This window comes from Haemorhous mexicanus, chromosome 1 (assembly GCF_027477595.1).
Source record: "Haemorhous mexicanus isolate bHaeMex1 chromosome 1, bHaeMex1.pri, whole genome shotgun sequence".
Lineage (NCBI taxonomy): Eukaryota > Metazoa > Chordata > Aves > Passeriformes > Fringillidae > Haemorhous > Haemorhous mexicanus.
Window position 1 is genome coordinate 46744830 of NC_082341.1, and position 19482 is coordinate 46764311.

The 19482-nt window shown below is 37.2% G+C and overlaps 1 protein-coding gene across 1 annotated transcript in view; it reads right to left on the bottom strand.

The window, feature by feature from the left end:
- Positions 1-4914: 4914 nt before the first annotated feature.
- The window catches only part of DPY19L1 (dpy-19 like C-mannosyltransferase 1), a 44088-nt gene continuing 29520 nt past the window's right edge, over positions 4915-19482 (bottom strand). The window contains exons 16-23 of the mRNA XM_059848634.1: positions 18895-18966; positions 17403-17452; positions 16755-16779; positions 15010-15129; positions 10017-10191; positions 9121-9220; positions 7584-7709; positions 4915-6499 (exon numbers count right to left, since the gene is read on the bottom strand). Of these exons, the coding sequence (XP_059704617.1) occupies positions 6343-6499; positions 7584-7709; positions 9121-9220; positions 10017-10191; positions 15010-15129; positions 16755-16779; positions 17403-17452; positions 18895-18966 (825 nt within the window). The 3' untranslated portion in view covers positions 4915-6342. The remainder of the gene's footprint in view (positions 6500-7583; positions 7710-9120; positions 9221-10016; positions 10192-15009; positions 15130-16754; positions 16780-17402; positions 17453-18894; positions 18967-19482) is intronic.

Below are 19482 nucleotides of genomic sequence, written 5' to 3' on the forward strand. Positions count from 1 at the left end.
CTGCTTACCACAGCAGAGCAACATCCTCCTGTTGCTTCTTCAGTAGCTTGTCTTAATGTGCTTTAACATCAGTCTTGGAAAGAGAACAAAAAAAAGGAGCCTTGGAGTGGAAGGACTCTCTGCAACTCTTCATGTGGCAGCAAAAAACAATGAACAAACTCTAGTCCTACATCCAAAACAAAAGGGCAGCTTGAAGCAGTGATCATTGAGGATCACGCTATCTTTTTAAAATAAAAACTTATTTATTTCTTGAAAAGCTTTCAAGATTTACTGTTATTACTACTATTACTACTCTTTATAACAGCTATTACACACATAGCCCAGAGCAAGCTACATGTAGGACATCAGTTTCTCTGCCTTCCTCCTGGGGTGAAAGTTTCAGTTTAAGTTGCCAGTTCTGAGTGACTGACTTGACCAATACTTCTTTTCTGGAAGCTGGGCCAGGACTGTACACCCTAGAATGAAGGCACACAAAATAATTCATGACTTTGGAAAAGCCATCCCTTCACCTCTTTTGTAAGCCTTGTGCATTATGTTCCCAGTGATTAAGAATCCCAACAATCCCTCAATTTGTCCAGAGTGCCTCCTCTGTACATCGATTCTGTCACATTCATTAGTCAGACCAAGTTATTTTCCTTTCAAAGGACTGCACCATGACACAGTATGTAACATTTGTCCAAAGTGCTCTTAAGATGAAATCGAGGTCCTTGAGAAACTTGGTTTCCACTATGACCTGAAAAAAAGATGTCATGCAGATTTCCAGCAGTCTGAAGAAATTCCTCAGTAAAGCCTACGTCTGGATGTGCTGCTTAGGGTAGTAGCAACGTAGTCCTCCCTAAGAACAAATCCATCCCCTACTAACTCACCGGTTCATGACCACACAGAAGACCACATGCTCTGATCATTGGCATAAGGCAGGCATTTTGACGAGATTTACTAAAACCAGGCCACTTTTTGAAGACACAAACGTCTTCTCAGTTTCAGCTATACAATTTTTCTCAAGTCTATTCTGTTCAGTTTTCTCCCATCTCCCAGCCAGAGAAACAGAATAAAGCAAAATGGAACACAGGAAAAAGAAAAAAAAAAAGAAACCTCAGAAAGAGACATTCCAAATAAAGTCTGACTTTATTGAAACCATATTTCCTTTAGACAGTCCAGCTGCCCCTCGACATTGCAAATATTTACGCTTTTCAATTTATTTAAATTGGAACTTAGTGCTTCACTACTTCCTTATGACCAAGGGCAACTTTACAAAACAAGCCATCAGTGCTGACAAGTTTCTTTCTAAATTCAAATATTAATTCAGATGCACATTGAGGGTTCAAAGACAGTAAGACAATACATGTCAAAAGCTCCTAATTCAAAAGCTTTTTTACAGTATTTTCTTATTTCAGGCAAAACTTCACAGATTAAACAAACCTGTAGTTCTTCAAGTAAATAGGCAAGACGTCATTAGCTTAAAACTAGTTACAGATTCTGTAAGCGCCACTTCCTAAGTAAAGTTTCATTGGTTTTAAGCATTGAAAGTAGTAAATTCTAAAATTAAAGTTTTGAATAAAGAAGTTGTGGAATACAATTTCTTTTGATCATCTTGTTACCACCTATTCTTTCTCAAAGTAACTGTTCCTTTCATTTTTCAAGGTCAGGCTGGATGAGGCTTTGAGCAACCTGGACTAGTGGGAGGTATCCCTGCTCATGGCAGGGGGTTGTAACTGGATGATCTTTAAGGACCAATCCAACACAAACCATTTTATGATCAAATTATGTAGTAACACAAAAATAGCCAAAGTGTATCAAATCAAAGATTCTTTATGCAGCAGCCAGTAGCATGATAACTGCAGCTAAATCCAGCAAGGATCTAGAACAAAGAAAATTAAGGTTAAGGAAAACATCTACCCCTAATGCTTTTATATAATTTGTGTTTTTAGTCGAATGGCCTTTGAAATACTCCAGGAATGTAAAAGTTTCTACTCAATGCATTTACTAAGCTTGATTCTAACTTTAGCTTTTTCAAAAAAATTGTAATAAGCAGTGGAAGATAAATTTCTTGAACTATAGATGCATTAAATTTTATCATTCCAAATAAAAGCAAGACAGCAATTCATACACCATCCTAAAGCTAATTTAGGAAAAAAAATAGGCGGCATCCTACTCTTGGCTATTTTCAGGCTTTGCTATGTTGCTTAAGCCAAGAAAAAAGCAGGTTTTTTTGAAATAGGTGAACTATAAAAGCCAATACTTCAGAAGAGGTTAGGATTTATTTTGCAGAGCTCAGACAGAGATACCTACACCAAAACACTAACTGCCTGCAAATAATATTTGCCAACAGCATCTCAAGACACTCCAGGGACTGGTAGTCAGAGAGGCTGAGCAACCGGTTGCTGAGTAACATGAAGATGATACTGCTCAGGTGCTCAAACACAGGGATTGTTAGTAATGGAAGTAAGAATTTGGTGCACTGGCTTTGAAAAATAAGCTTGGTCAAGCCTAAAGAATGAACCAGAGTGATTTGTCTCCTTTCAGGTAAACATTTAAAGGAGAGAGGATTTCCTGTTGCAGGCTCAGTATCACCTTTAAACGCATTCGAATCAGCGTTTTCATATTCTTCGGGATAAAAACTGGACCTCATCCTTCCTACCAAGCAGGTGAAACAAATGCTGCTGGCACTCAAGACTCAATTTAAACATTAATAACCTTGTCAGGGTGGAAGACTGGCCACAGGGATCCTCCCTGAGTCCTGAGCCAGATATGAAATCAATATTATTCATTCACTCGGTGTTTTCTATCCATATCTCTTGATCTATTGGCAATAAGTGTTCTATATATGCTGTAACAGGAAGTAATAAAGTTGTTGAACTATTACATGATGAACCCACTCAAACAACTGATGCTTTCAGACATTATATGAATTACATCAATAATGGAGAATTACAGCATAAGATCAGGAACAAGCCAGCTTGCTGAGGAGATTCTGCCTACCCCTGTAAATCCTCCTATTACTCTGTTCCAACCTAAAAGGTCAGCTTAAAGCTCCACTACAAACAATTCATCACAATACTTGACTTTGATTTTGTACGGAAATAAAAGTGCTTATACTGTACAGCTACAGCTGAGAACTTACTGTAGCACTGACAGGTTTCACTACCCAAGCAAATTCTGCACAGCTGACCAGCTCTCATAACTTAGAACTTCTGCATGCCATGCAGAAAAACAATGCTGATTTCTGACAACCCTATGTTTATACTCTTCCTTACATAACTGCTTCTGCTAAAGGAGTTTTCTTCACTTGAAGCAAGTCCTGCGTTTTGGAACTCCATGTCTTAATCATAAAAATTCAAGAGTTTGATTCAAGTTCACTGTTTCAACTGAACTGTGAAAAAAAGCAAAAGAGCATTTTTTCAAATGGTATATGAATAGAATGAAGTGCAGGGCAGTACTGAACAGGACATAGCACCCTCATTTCACAAAGGTGCTTAATTTGGATTCCATACTGAATATTAAGCTTGCACAATTACCAGAAGTCTGGTACCAAATTCTGCCCATTGTACTGAAGAAATTTAATGCAAAGCAAGCAGTGTTTCAGATTCCAGCAGACATTTCAGGCAGATTGGCATAGCTTAACCTAAGCAAGCAGCCAAGCCCCACACAGGCACTTGCTCACTCCTTCACCAGCAGCATCAGGGAGAGCAAAATCAGAAGAGCAAAAGCCACAAAAGTCGTGGGCTGAGATACTGACAGTTTAAGAGAGAAAGCAAAAACTGCACACACAAGCAAAAAACAAGGAATTAATTTAGTGCTTCCCATGGGCAGGCAAGTGCTCATCCATCTCTGGGAGAGCAAGGCCCCACCACCCACAGCAGTGACTTGGGAATACAAACACCATCACTCCAAACATCCCTCCCTTCTTCCTCCCTCTCCCCACTTTGTTGTACACTGAACATGATGCCATGGTCTGCAAAGTCCCTTTGGTCAGTTTGGATCACCAATCCTGGCTGTGGCTCCTCCCCACCTCCCACGCACCCCCAACTTCCAAGCCAGTGTGGCAGTACACCTTGGCTCTGCCAAAGCACAGCCTGCAGCCAAAAGCAGCACAATGATCCAATATTACTAAAATGTAATGGAAACTGTCTTTAAGTATGGAAGTATTCCAGCTTTGTGCCTAAATTACTTTAAAGCCTGCATGTATTTAAAGCCAAACTTACTTGTGTTACACATTTATCGATTCGGATCTTGCAAAGAGAGAAGCAACCTCAGTGAGAGCTAAGAAGCCTCAAACTTGTGTTTTCTGGCTGAGATTGCAGTGATAAGCATAACGTCAACATGGTGCTCCTATGTGTTAAATGTTGTGTTGTTTAAATAAAAACCCTTTCCTTTGAAACTGAGAACAAATTACTGAGATGACAGGAAATTCATAACATAGGACACCTGATTCAATAATTCACAGATTTCTTCCTCACAATCATATGTTGCATTTTTTACTCCATATTTTTTCATTACTAAATTTTATCACATTAATATCAAACAGATGAAAGGAATTATTTGGGTTTCAGAGCAGTTTAAAGAGAGGAACAGCATAATATCGCTGAAGATGAAAATGTGCAGTGTCTGGCCATGTACTGAGTAACAGACACCTCCTCAACAAATTATGAACATTTTTACTAAAGCACATTTTTGAACCTTAACTTTCAAATGTTTCTTCATTCCACCAGTCTTTTCACATATTCCTGCACTGATATTTTGAATGAAAAGGAATCCAGAAAGAGGTATGTGATTTTGGTTTAATCATCTGCAGCCCTTCTGTGCATTTTTTTAGTTGAAAGCTCGGCTCCAATCGTATCTGCTGTGGTAACTGTGTTAAACTTCAGTTTAACAGACATAAGAGAAGTGTAACACCTACCAGAAACATGAGCACAATTTCCATCTTTCTCTTTTTTATTTAACCACATAAGTACATGTCAACAGTTGGCATAAACTTCATAAAAATACAGTACCTTTTTGTGCCGAAACACTAGTCACAATGTTTATATAAAGACTTTTTCCTGCTTCCTTGAATTCAATTAACATTTTAAAAAGTGACTTCCCAAAAGCCCTTTTTTGAGTTTCCTTATAGAAATTTTTCCAAAATCTATTCTGTAAAAGTTAAAAAGCTAATGCATTTTCAGCCATTCTCCCTCACCCTCTCAATAAAACAGATTATAAAAAAATAAGATGTCTTAGAATACTGATCAGCTGTTATACTACTACTTTATCACAGGTTCCCATTTAATTGACACTGTTACAGGCGTGATGGATGGTGTCCCTATTAACATCCAGGATCACCAGATGCCATTAGGGCTGGAAAGACAGTCATACCAATAGACTGATGTGAACAAAAAAACCGAGTTGAAACAAATCCAAACCATGAACGACACACAGCGAAACATCAGACCTTAGCACTCTTATGATGCAGTAGAATCACAATTACTGTGATAGCTCCCAATGGCAATAAACATACAAAAATTCTACCAAGTCAGTTAAACGACTAAAGGGTGTCCTCGCACTGGGTACCTCAGAAAGTGAGCGCTCTATTATCTAATTACAATACCGGTGTGACATTAAGATGACAGAAAAACAGCAGAACCAGTCTAATAATGCTGGAGCAATTATACCCACACAACTGACTACACCCATAGCACAACTGGGATAAATTTCATTTTTCTTTAATGCTCATGAAAAAGTCCAGGCAGGATCTAATATATGGGGAAAGGAAAAAGGGCATTAAATTTTGAAAGTAATTTCTTATCAAGTTAGGCGCTGAAGGTCTAGTTAAGGCAGTGAAGGATTTATTTTAGTATCTTTCTAAGGCTATGACAGATTTTTCCTGAATAAAGCATTTTCCCTTAAAAATTTCATGTATATTATGCCAGCTTATTCTGAATGCATAAGAATGCTAAAAACCCTTGGACACTGAGAAGCTAAACTATTGCTTACTGCAAATATTACCCTTATTAGTCTTCTTTTTTAATATCAATAGGATTCCAATAACATGCACCAAAAAAATGAAGTTTCAAGTCCACCTACGAACTTTTCCATAGCTACTTTTAGCTCTTTTTGGATCAGTGTTAAATAAAATGTGCAAACATATAATCATTTGCATAGCAAATCTCAAGGGACTGACCCTGAAATAGAAATCCAAACTGTTAGGTTTAAGATATTTCTATAATCAGAATTCACTTAAAATGGTAAAAAATAAAATACACATTTTTCCATTTTAAGTCTAGTAAAAAAGGTACTTCTGATTTAGAATTCTTACAGTTACTAGTTTAAAGATTTGAAAGACTGATGCTTCATTGCATTGAAATGTTATTCCTTTGGAATCTTCAAGACTTTGTAATTGCTATTTTCAAATACTGTGATGAAATATGGCCTGGAATCCTTGCTCATAAGGGTACATAAAGGAATTTTTCCTCTATTAGCAGGATCTTCGACATCCCAAATTTCAGGCATACTGCAGCCAGGCCTAAAAAATAAAAAAATGAAAAGAGAAATGAAGAAATGCCATAAAAAACTCATGAAGCTTCCTTCATAGTGCCCCATGAATACTTGATTGCGCCATCTGTATTTTTTTAAGTTTGTCTTTTTACTAGAAAAATTATCAGATTACAAAATCAATAAATATAGCAGTAAGTTAAAAATAGTGTTGAGGATGTGTAAAATGCATCTGGCTTTTGTGGTTACGTAATTAAAAAAGAATTAATTTGGAGGAGGAAGCACACAAAACAACGCAAATTATGCAACACATTATACATTACCAGGGACCCTTAAATCTTCCTATAAAATGGAGGGTGATATACATATTACTAACATTTCCAAAGAAAATTCAGGGAATAAAACACCTTAAAAAAGTAGTAATTCCTTGATTTTTATTAAAGATCACAGTCAATATCAGTTCCCTGTACAACTGCCTTTCAAAGTTATAACAACTGTGAATATATATATATATATATATATATATATATATATATTCTAATTTTATCAAAGATAACAGAAAAGAAATTGAACACATACATTTAATTTTATTCTAAATGAAAAGAAAATAAAATCAAAAATCCAAACTAATTGTGCTCTGGAGGCCAGAAAGAGAAACCAAGGGGGGGATGGGGGGGGGAAGTAAAAGCATAGCTCTTTCTGAGGAACATCTTAAATGTAACAAAATTTTTAGCGACTATTAGTGGTCATAACATTTTGGTGCTCCAACTATCTTTGACTCTGCACCTTTTATTCATACTAGGCTTTCATTATACACACACATCTGTTCTTGCCATCGGAGAATAACTGCTTCTTTCCTTTGTAATGACTTCTTTCCTTCAGTGTTTTTCAGTGAAGCTTAAAAACCCATACCACAGCTTTCCAGGTTCACACAAAGAACACAGGGCTGCTAGTGAGGGTAAAGGCAATTTTACCAGTTACTATCTACAGATGCTGGACAAAAATGTATTTTGGACACTTTTAATAAATAAACCACTAATCAAAACTTGATATGAATTTTAGACTACATATTTCACGAGCATATAATTCTTATGAGAAAGAGGGAGATTACTTACTTTTTTCTGCTTACACACAATGACTCTTCAAGGATGTAGTAATTCACTCCTAGTTTTACCAAATCTCTTTTTACTTGACTTGCAGGTTTTCGACTGTACATGGAATACACGACTTTAGTTCTGGCCCTTCAAAAAGAAAAATCTAAGGGTTAGCTGCAACAGAGCATGAAAATCTAAGCTTTAACCTTAGACTGGAGAGGAAGGCTTTTTTATTTCACAAGGTAACTATGCCAAAGCAAACTTTAGTGCCATTTGCTTAAGTATGATCACGTCTTCAGAAATATAATGATTCCAAGAACAAGTTATACAGCCCTTCAGTTTTTCTGTAGCAGGAGACAACTGTGTAACAAGATCCATGAGTACTGTGAACTGCAAGTGGAAAGATGTCAAAGCAATGCATTCACTATGTAATACTCAAGGCTAGAAACGACCTTGCTTGGACTGAGGTGATCAGGAGGAATCAATCCTGTGCCAAGTCTCTCCACAAAAGATCCCCATCACTGTGGGTCACTATGGTCACATTGCCCTTGCTGGGACATTTTGAAATGCAGAGCAGAAGACCTGGAGTCCACCTACAGTCATCAAGCAAAATCAGCCCTTGGACACCATGATCCTGTTTCGGAGCTAGATGATCTTTAAGGTCCCTCCAAGCCAGGCCAGTCCATATCACATCCAATAATACCCTCCTCTGAATGTGCAAAGCGTGATGCTTTTAAAGCCCATCCATCTTCTGACACTTAATACAGGTATTGCCTGTACCTTATTTTTCCCAAACATGCCCTGTCCCATAATTTTGTAACTAGGACAAAATATTTCAGTTGAAAGGGACCTACAGTGACCATCCAAGTCCCACTGTCTGACCAATTCGGGGCTGACCAAAAGTTAAAGCCAGTTAATGCCAGGCAGAGAACTAAGGACATAAGGCATGTAAAATAAATCTCTGCCCTTTCTCTTTCATCACCCTCTATCTTGCTGCCTTCCTGTTGTTTTGGATTTCTTTTAAGCAGTTTCACCAAATTAACAAAAAAATGATGCTACACTATTAAATTTAGTAAAAGAAATTCATGATCTTTTCAGATAATCAATTTCAATTTAGGCAAATACCCAGATTTTAAAAATAACAAGAGTACAAATCTTAGTAACACCACCCGAAAACTTCAGCTTCAATAATTAACCAATTATCACAAAAAATGACAGCCCATCACAGAAAGCTAATAGAAATAAAAACACTGGCTATCTTGGAAAAAAAAATTATATCTGTCTACAATGTCAGGAGTAACTAGAATGAAGAAAGGATATAATTGTACTGATGAAATCCAATTCCTTAAATTAATTCTGATTTTGAGGTTTGAAGCCATATCTGTCCCCAGGGTGTATTCTTTCTGATGAGCACAAATCTTCAAGAAATCATGTGTTTTCATTCCGACTGAAATATCAAATCCAGTTCCATGAGATTTTAACAAATTTTACAATGCCATTCCTACTGTGCATTACAGACATTACGAGAATCAAATAAAACCTCAACCGCAAAATTTACCTTAATCCTGCATCTTCATAGTGAGGATGATTTACAATAGGACGAAGTGTAGACAATTTAACACTTGCCATTGTAGGCATTGCTCCTGCAAAAACTGCATCTGAAATACACAATCAAAGGCATTTTTGAAATGAGGACTCAAACAACTAGAGAAGCAATTCAAATATCTGAACAGTAATCCTGTAGAAAAACCATGAAAAGGGTAGGGTATTCCTTTTTAAAAGGCCGTATGTGTTATCAACAGGAAAATCAGTGCACAAAAATGCACAAAATCAGTGTTTTAATCTGGGTTTTTTGAAACCTTGAACTCAATATAAGCAATTAGATAACTAAGCATCTAAGTAAGAATGGAGATTTAATTAACACATCTTATTTTTCTTGAATGGGTAGAATAACATACTTGTTATAACAACTCTTTCATCAGTGTTAAATGGGCAATTAAATCTCAGTTCACTATGGCCTGAACATATATTCCCTCTAGAAAGGCAACTACCTTGTTTCCAATCAGTTTTCTGACAGATTTTAGGAAAAGGAGGGGTGCAACCACAACACACAGAGACATTTTTAATTCTCTTCTAGCAAAATGCTGATCGTGTACCCACATACAAGACCAGCATCATTTAAGTAAAAATCTATTTTAACTTAACTTGGCAAAGATGCTTTTGTTGAAAATACTCCACCAGTGGTTAGAACCTCCAGTTCTTACCTCCTGGAACCAGTAGCCAGGAGTCTAACAAAGACAGCTTTTGGTGGTTTTTTCCACTGGACACAGCTTTTATGTGGACAAGTAGACATGCCAGAGCTACAGATAGTAGCAACACCTCTGCAGTCATTTGTGACAGGTTCCATGGTTCAATCTCACAATAAATGGGGACATCCTACATTAAACAGTTCACCTTGTCTGGTATTGACTTGTATCCACTCTAGAAGCTCCTCCTGTGGCAAATTGCTAAATTCTCCCATGATGTTCCACTGAGTTCGAAGGTTTGCAGATCCCTCTATTGTCATCAATGCTAAAATAGCAAAGACCAATGTTTTGGGCTGGACTTTATAGAAGAGCCATCCAAACAACTGAAATGCAAGAATCAATTATTTCCTAGACAACAATTCTGTAATGTTGTATGCAGAACAATTCATTTTTATTTCTCTATGAGGAATCTAACATATATTGCTCTATGAAACATCTCTGCTATTTCTTCTCCACTAAACTTCAGATTATAATTCATAGTATTATAATATAGTTCAGAACATAATATTATATACAATACATACTGTATTTCAAAATGCAATTTCTAAGAATTACTCATGTTTAGCAAATATTACACATTATATTTGCAATTCTAAATAAATAAAAAAGAATTAAAAAAATTCACATTAATGTAAACTTTTAAAGTGGTACGTCAAGTCTCAGATATCAAAATCTGCAATTCTTATAAACTAAAGATGATTCAATAAAGCTAACTGGACTTTTACAGTATTTTATCTCCTGTTTCCATCTAGAGTTTTTATCTGTAGTATACAGATTAGAGATTGTACTGCAAACTTTTGAAACTTATTAGAAAGACAGACTTTGAGGATAGTAAGCCTAACGCTGCTTTATACCCCACTCTTTCCTTTCTTGAACTGGGGCTTGCATTGTTTCCCAAAGACAATTTGCTGGAGGCTCTGAGCAAATATTCATAAATATGTGAAAAGGGGTAGTTAAAAAAGTAGTACTGAATTTGCTGTGTAGAAGCTTAATTTGAGCAGTAACACTTTACCACATCCATATTTGAACCATTAAATAAGAAAGTATAAACTACATTTTTTTCCCCAATTAGAAAGCTCCACACATCAAAAATATCAAAGCCACACTAAATAAATACATTCAATTCATAGCACTGTAACTTGGGTTTTCTTAATTAAAGCATGAAACAATGAAAGAAAGTCTCTCAGTAGAAGCTCCCACAAGGCTGACTACACCAACTAAGTAGTGTGTGTTTTCTTTCTTATAAACTAACCACAAACTACCTCAGATTATCAAAATTCTCCAGCCACCTCTCCAAAAATACAGTATACTCTACTCTCATCCCTAAAGACTCACTAAACACTCTGAGAAGAACAGCAATACTATCCAGGGAAAGGAAATATCCCAAACAGGAGTGACCACTGTGTGGATCTGGAAGGATGAAGTGAAATTAATTCATTTGTAGGCTGCTCTACATGAGCAACCCTCCTTTTCACCAACAGCTGCAAAAATGTCACTTCATTGACATGTTGGATCTTTAACAGTTCCACAAAACTTTTAAAATCAAAGAAAATTACATTACTGTCATGCTTTTATAAAGCCTCACTGATGTTCAAAGTCTCTGAATTTAGCACTATTTTGTTTACACAAGGCGCCTAAAATGATTGAATATATATGCAATGCAAAAAAAGCATTTCTTTCATTGGATGCTGCTTCTTATGGTTTTTGGGGTTTTTTTAATCAATTAAAGGTTTTGGGTTGTTTTTTAGTTTTTTTGGTTATTTTCCCCAAATGAATACTTTAAGTATTTCTCCAGCTATTTTGTTTTCAAAATTTCCACTCAGGATAGCATCATTTCCCCTAACAGAAAGAAGCAATGAGTGGATGTAAATGGTCAGAAGTCTGAACAGTAACAAGAGAAGATCTGGGCCTATCTTGAAGCACAAACAGTAAGTTAAATGACAAAACTGACTCCATCCCTAATTTAATTACTCCACCTTGTTCAACCTAAGAGGAATAAAGGTTCTAATAGCAGGTTTCTCATACTTAAAATGCAGCTGTACAGAAGAGGGGAGTTACACCCTTTGCAAAGATGCAGCTACTTTATATTTTTATTTCATTAAAAATCCTTTCTTGAAAATGTGTTATGAATTACTTTCCAATGAAAATCAACGTTAGGTCACTTCTTTTCATCAGAAAGCATTCCAGACAATGAAAATACTCTTTATTAGAAAAAGAACATTATCATTTTTATTGCCCATCAGCTGCTACAAGCTGCTGGTAATGGAAAAATGAAAGTGCAGAGATTCATGCAATGGGCTGAAACAACATAACATACAAAATTTCTTTTCTGTGGGCAAACAGTAATTTTTAGCCTCAAAACAAATTAGATATTTTAGCATATCACTGCAGATAAGTTTTCATGGTCTGCTAGATGAAAGGATAGTGTTGACCTCAATTACAATAAGATAAATGCCTATCTTAAATTTACTTAAATTTTTCTTGCATCTGTAAAACCAAATTGTCACTTATTAACTTATGTTCATTCAAACATCTAAAACTTTTATCCAATAATAAACTGTACTGAGTGTTAATCAATCATTTTGTCACAAGTCCCATCTTCCTCCTTCCAAGAAATTCTGGATCAGTATTGCATATACAATCAGATTATTCAGCCTCAAAAGGCTACTTCTCCTCAGCTGTCAGTAGGATAGAAAGAGCTCATTAAAAAACACTTGATATTTTCCTGGCCCTACAAAAATAAGCACTCCAACTACAATAAGAACAAAAAAACAAGTTTTCTTATTGTTTGCTAAAGTCTTAGAAGTGATCTGCTCAGTGGTGGCTCAACAGCCTTATGGGCCAGTGTTTGTCTACATGCTGAAGCCAGTCAAGTATTGCTTGGAAGATTATCAGCCTCTCTCTACTAAAGCAAGCACACACCTGTCAGACTGGGAAAAAAATCCAGCTTCTCTTCTACAGGTATCAATCAGCACCAACCTGGGACAGCTGAACAGGCAAAAGAACCTTCACTAATAACAGGACAAGGAAATCAATTTTATTTTCCCTTATGCTGTTCACCCTAAGTTGGATTCACTTGAACACTTCTCCTCAGGCCCAAGCCAGGGCCAGGATATTCCCAGGCTGTATTATGTAGCACAGCTGGTCATTTATCCCTTTCTGCACAAAATAAATGTCTGACCTGCAGCAATCTAAAGCCCTTCCCTAGCATTCATGACCTGTTTCTTTCAAGCCACCTATGCCTCCATGATGCTGAAATGAAGGAAGGAAAAGTCACTGGACCAGAGTCACCTGATAAAACAAAGGCAGCTCCCAGAACAGGTTCTGGTTTTATCTAGAAACTGGATGCTAAAAGAACATTTTTTCATTTTGTTCTTCTGACTTTTGAAAAGCAGCTTCATTTCAAATTACTCAGAAATACCTTATGAAAGTTCACTTAGAAAAATAACCAGTGCAACCGCTGTTGCTTGAAATACCAGACCACCTAAGAGGATGCAGAACAACAATTCACCTAAGAGAATTCAAGAACAATTAAGAGCTGCAAAACTGGACATCTGTGAATCTTCCAGAATAGCTAGCAGGTAGACGAAATTCCTAAGTCCCAATACTCAATTGCAAGGTGGCTAAAGAAAGAGGTTTTGATAATTTCTTAGCGTTTTATATTTTAACTGTAGAGATTGATTTTGGCAAACACGCGGCACTTTCACCTACGCCAAGTACATCGGGCATCAAGAAAGGGATGAGCACATTTAAGCAGACTGATACTGTGTCATCTGTCCAGTGTTATAAAGAACTACCCTTCTCTAAAGATCATTTAGGAAGCAGTTCAGTTTTCTGGGAAACAATTATTTGTTCAGCTGGCCTAACATGAGATAGCTTTCTCCTCTTCGCATAAATCTGTCTCATTCACTCATCTTCCAGTTGTTTGACACGGGTATCAGCTGTTCCACAGACAGGAACTGTCTTCACCATAGCACCCTAATTCTCCTTTAGACACTTTCTACAAAACCACAGTGCAGTGCAGGGTGACAGGAACCTCTGAAGGCTGGTTTGAGCATGGCCACCCAGAGCCAAGTGCCCCTGATCCATGTCCAGCTTCCGAATACCTAGAAGGATGGACACTTCACTGCGTCCCTGGGCAATCTGTGCCAACGTTTTTCACCCTCCCAGTGAAAAAATTTCCCCATGTTCAGAGGGAATTGCCTGCGTTTCAACATGTGCCCATTGCCTCTGGTCCTGTCACTGGGCACCACGTGAAAGACCCTGCCATTCCTCCCAGCTTTGCACCATCAGCAAACTTGCTGAGGGTACACTCTGCCCCACCGTTCAGTCCATTAACAAAGACATTGAGCAGCCCTGGACCCAGCACTGGACCCTCAGGCTACAGGCCTTCAACCAGACTTGGCACCACTGATTTCTGGGCCCAGCTGTTCAGACATTTTCAATCTACCTTTCCTGCCTGCTTCCCAGACAAAGGACTACTTACCCTACTTTTGTTGCACATTCTAAAATAGCTATTTCAATAGAGATTTAATCATGTTCACTTCTCAGAAACACAGATAATGAAACATGGAAAGCCTATTCTAAGATACTTTTATCTGCAGGAAATCTAGTAACATTTGATGTTACAGATTATTCAAAGTAGTACGATTACGTCTGAGTTAGGCATATGAGTTTTGATTTTTATGACTGAAATGTTTTCAACATGCAATACTTCAAACGAGACTTCTAGAAAGAATTAATAGACAAGAAATATGCAAGGCAGTAAGCTCTGAAGAGCTGTGAAAACACAGTGTAAACAAAGACAAACACTGGATAAAATTAATAGGCAATAAAAACTTGCAGTGGCATAGAGGTGTGCAAACACAGTAAAATCTAAGATATGTCTCCCTGTGCTCAAGTTTGATACACAGCATGTTAACTCGTACAATAATGTAGTTGGACAAGCTGCATAAAGCAAGACTTTTGCTTTACTTGGGAAGAGGGGAGAATGGAACAGTTTTTGACAGGCAATATAATCTGGTTTATTTTTATCTGGTACCCACAGATTCAGCAATTACACACAGAGAAATCTGCTTTAGGACAAATATCTGTGTAACACTCTAAGTACTGAGATAGCTACAGGATAAGAAAGACCTTACCTGTTTTGAACACACCAAGGAAGCCATAATGCACAGATGTGGTGTTAAAAACAGCTTTAGTCTCATGATTAAAATCGCTAGGACACTGTATGCCAACAGCTGCAATGCATGGAATACCAGCTGAAAAGAAAGAAACGACAAGACACAAAAGCAAATTTGCATGCTTTTAATTTCTGCCTTAAACACACAACTTCATTTTCGGTATAGCTTAAATGATGAGCTTGTCTGAAAGAATCCAAGTCAAAGTAAAGATATTCATATTTCAGATGGTGATAATGACTTTCTGTTATCTTTTATCTAAAGTGCACATAGTATGCTGACAAATGGAAAAACAGGAAGGGGAAACATTATCAATAGAAGAAAAAGGAGCTGGAGAAACAGATAGCTATTAAAAAAAATCCTTAGCACTTAACAGGCTTAACTGAGACAACAACAGAATATGTAAAACTTCTTGTATAACATCTTTATAGAAGTTAAGAGACCCTGCTTTTTAGTGCCCAAAATATACAAGTACGGGGTAAGAGAAGAAAATAAGATCATCCTTGATAATGACACAATCAGAGGCAGCTTGCTTTAGTATTCTAAAAAGCATCAGATATGTCACTCATTACTCCTAACATTAATCTATGATACTTGTCAAAGTGCTGTGCTAAATCAGAGGCATTTTTGCAATCAGTGCTTTTATATGATTAATTATCATAGAATCATTTAGGCTTGAAAAAGCCTCTAAGGTCAAGTCCACTCATTAATCTAACACTGCCAAGTCTGCTGCTAAACCATGACCTCAGTGCCACATCTATATGTCTTTAAATGCCTTCAGGGATGGTGACTCAACTCCTTCCCTGGGCAGCCTATCCCACTGCTTGATAACTCTTTTGGGTATTTTTCCTAATATCCAAAAGGGTATTTGGGTATATTTGGGTATTTGTCCTAATAAACCTTCTCCTAAGCAACTTCAGGTTAAACGACGACAGACATCTACCAACTCTCTGGGCCACCGGATCCCAGCGTTTCACCACTCTCCTTGTAGAAAGATTTCTTCCCTATAGCTTGCCTAAATCTACCTGATTCCAGTTCTAAGACATTATCCCTTGTCCTAATGGAACAGGCCCTGCTAAAAAATTGTCCTTGTCTTTCTCATAGGCCTCCTTTAAGCAATTAAAGGATCCATTAAAGTCTCCCTCTAGCCTTCTCTTCTCCAGGCTGAGCATCCCAAACTCTCTCAGCCTGTCTTCATAGGAGGGGTGTTCTATCTCTCTGTTTTTGTGGACCTCTTCTGGACCTGCTCTAACAGGTCCATGTCCTTCCTGTGCTGAGGACTCCAGAGGGGGACACACTATGTTGTTTGCACAGTTTTACTAAAAAGAACCATGTGTACTACAACATTCATTATGGCATATCTCAAAACAGAATTTGAACATTACACATCATGTGAAACCCCAGTAAAGGAACCAATCTCCTTCTCAGTCTCCAAGTCAAAAACAGAAGGTCCAGTCTAGCTTCAGTGTCTTTTGGAACAGCTACAGTAAAAGCCCAAGATTCCTCTCTTCTACAACCACCTCCATTAGCCAGTATTTCAGAGTTATTCTGGTGACATACCAGACCCAACTTAAGATGAGGGAAATAATGATGCAAATACTTAGATGCAAATAAATCACATGTATCAGCATCAGCCCATTGCAACCTGCATTTCAATACTATTGGCATTAACATAGGAATAAAACTGTGCAGAAAAAGAATCTTACCTCGCCATGGTTAAAACGTTCTTCTCTGAAAAAAATAACAACCCAAAACCCGTCATCATTTATGTACAACAGAAGAAATAGTTTTATATTGAAATAATCTCTAATGGCGTTAGACAATGCAACTAATCCGCTAAGCATGAATCAAGTGTCAGAATTTTTTTCCCCCCCTCTATGCAAGTTTTGAAATAAATTGCAAATCATAACTATCTTCCTCAATCCCTGTATCTATTTGGAAATCTTGAGTATTAATTTTAGCAGGTTTTTTTTAATTACTTCCATGAGATGAAACTCTGCTATCTTTATAACCTGGAAGAAATTAATGGGGAAAAAAGAATTTGCATTTACTATTTATAGTAAAGAAGCAAAAAAAGCATATAAATACTGCTTTAGGAAAAGAGCGGAAAAGTAAATCATTAAATATAAAATCTATGCATAAATAGGTTAAGATGTCGAAAACATCTTAGATAATTTTCATTTTAGTTACAATATAAAAATACTATTTGCAATACATCCATTCAGTTACTGAACTGCACATAACTAACCTTTCAAAAAGGACTTACATAATGTAGAATTTTGTAGCATATAGCAAATCATATGAACTTCCAGCAAAAAATTCAGTTTTACATTAAAAAAGAAGACATTACTTACTTTTCATATCGGCCTGTGTGAGATAAGGAGCACAGAATATATTTAATTGCCTGAAGAAACAAGAGACAACAAAAAGTATGAACATACTTTCAAAAGCATTTTGAAGCATTTTCAACATTTGCTAAATTAACCTACACCTGGGTAATCTCTTTTTGAGATAATGCTAAGATAAAAGACATGCAATGTTTTAGCCAGAGCTTCTTTTAGAGGATGTTTAATTAGCCAGGCAGTTAGCAGTTATCCCATCTGTTCCTGTGCAAACTGTAAGTTGTTTTTACACAAATTATACATAATCAAATTTACAAAAACAGTTATAAACTCCAGTTTATATGAATACTAATTCATCAGCTAAATAACAGAAATTTATTCTAACTGACTCAGGACTGGACTTCTGCAAAAATCTTTGTAATGAGAATACAGAATTTTAAATACATGTTCTTGAAAACCTGTGTTTTTCTGACTGTATTGGGTTTACATGTCAAGGTTTCAGTAGCAGGAGCATTGAAGGGGTGGCCTCTGTGGGAAGAGACCAGGGACTGCCCCCATGTCAGAGAGAGCCAGTTCTAGACAGCTTCAAACCAGATCTACCACTGGGCAAAGCTGAACTCATCAGCAGCACTGGTGGGGCCCCTACCGATAACACGTTTGCAAAAAGGTAACTGCAGCATGTTTAAGAGAGAGCAGGAAGAAAACTGGGAGTGAAACGAGACTCAAGTCACTGAGGTCAATGAAGGAGAGAGAGGAGGTGCTCCATGAGAACCTTGAGATTGCAGCTTTTGGAGAACACCACAGTGATGTAAGTTTTTTTTCCCCTGGAGGGCAATGAAGGTTTACGGTGGAGCAGACAGAAATTAACCTGAGACCTGAGCAGGACCCCCTGCCAGAGCAGGTGTACATGCCTTGAAGGATGCTGCAACCCACAGAGAGCCCACAAAGGAAACAGCTCCGGGCAGGAACTGCAGCTTGTGGACAAGAGCCCACAAAGGAGCAGTTTTTCTGGCAGGAGCTGCAACCTGTGGAGGACTCATGCTGGAGCAGTCTGTTTCTGAAGAACTGTACCCCATGGAAAGGACCTATGCCAACCCCATTCCTAAAACAACTGCAGCCTATGGAAGGGACCTACTGATCCTGGGGATGACAAGATGGTTTTAGCTTTTGGTTTGCTTCTTGCATGTTATTTTTAATTCACAAAAAATTTAATTTGATCTTCCTCAATTCAAGTCTGTTTTGCTCATGACAGTGAATCAGACAGTGAGGCCCCCCCTACTTATCCTGACCCATGAGATTTTTTTTCTACCCTTCCTTCCCCATCACACTGAGCGTAGGGAATGGCATCATGGCTTGGCAGGCACCCGGCAGTTAGCAAAGGTAAACCTACCACATCAATTTCTTTCCATCTCAATTAAATAAATAAATAAATAAATAGCAAACCCTTAAAAAAACCCTGAAATGTAAGTTAAGGTAAAGGTGACTCACAAAATCAATCACTTACCCTTTTGATGATTACCCCAAAAACCACCAGAACAACTGGTAATAGCAGAGTCTTTGTGTATCTTACTGGAGTCTACAATGGAAAACAAGTTCATTAATTGCTTTCCTTCATCTGTAATTATTTCAATCACCATTTTAAAGAAATTAATATAACGAGATCTTTCTGGAGTAAAATGTAAATGTAAACACCACCCAGAAATAAGTAAAGACATAATACTAGGGTCATCAGTAAATTACTTCCAGCTCTTTAGCAAGCCATTCAAAGATGAGAAATAGATTGTATCTCATCTGAATTTGAGTACTATAGGTTGACTAATCTATAAACACTCTAAATGCATATCTAGACAGTGATAAATTAAAAGAAGTCTATTAATGCCACATTATGAAGCTTCAATGCTGTTCTCTTGTCTAAACCTACCACATAAGGCCCTTGCAGCTCTCAGTACATTTTCCATACACTCAAAACCAGGTACTGAGAGACCCATAAAATCTTGTTTGCAGAACTGTAACCTTTCATTTATTCCTGAGGAAGCACTTCTGTCATTTAATCAAGCATACTTCTTAGATCTAAAATCAAAAAACTGCTTCG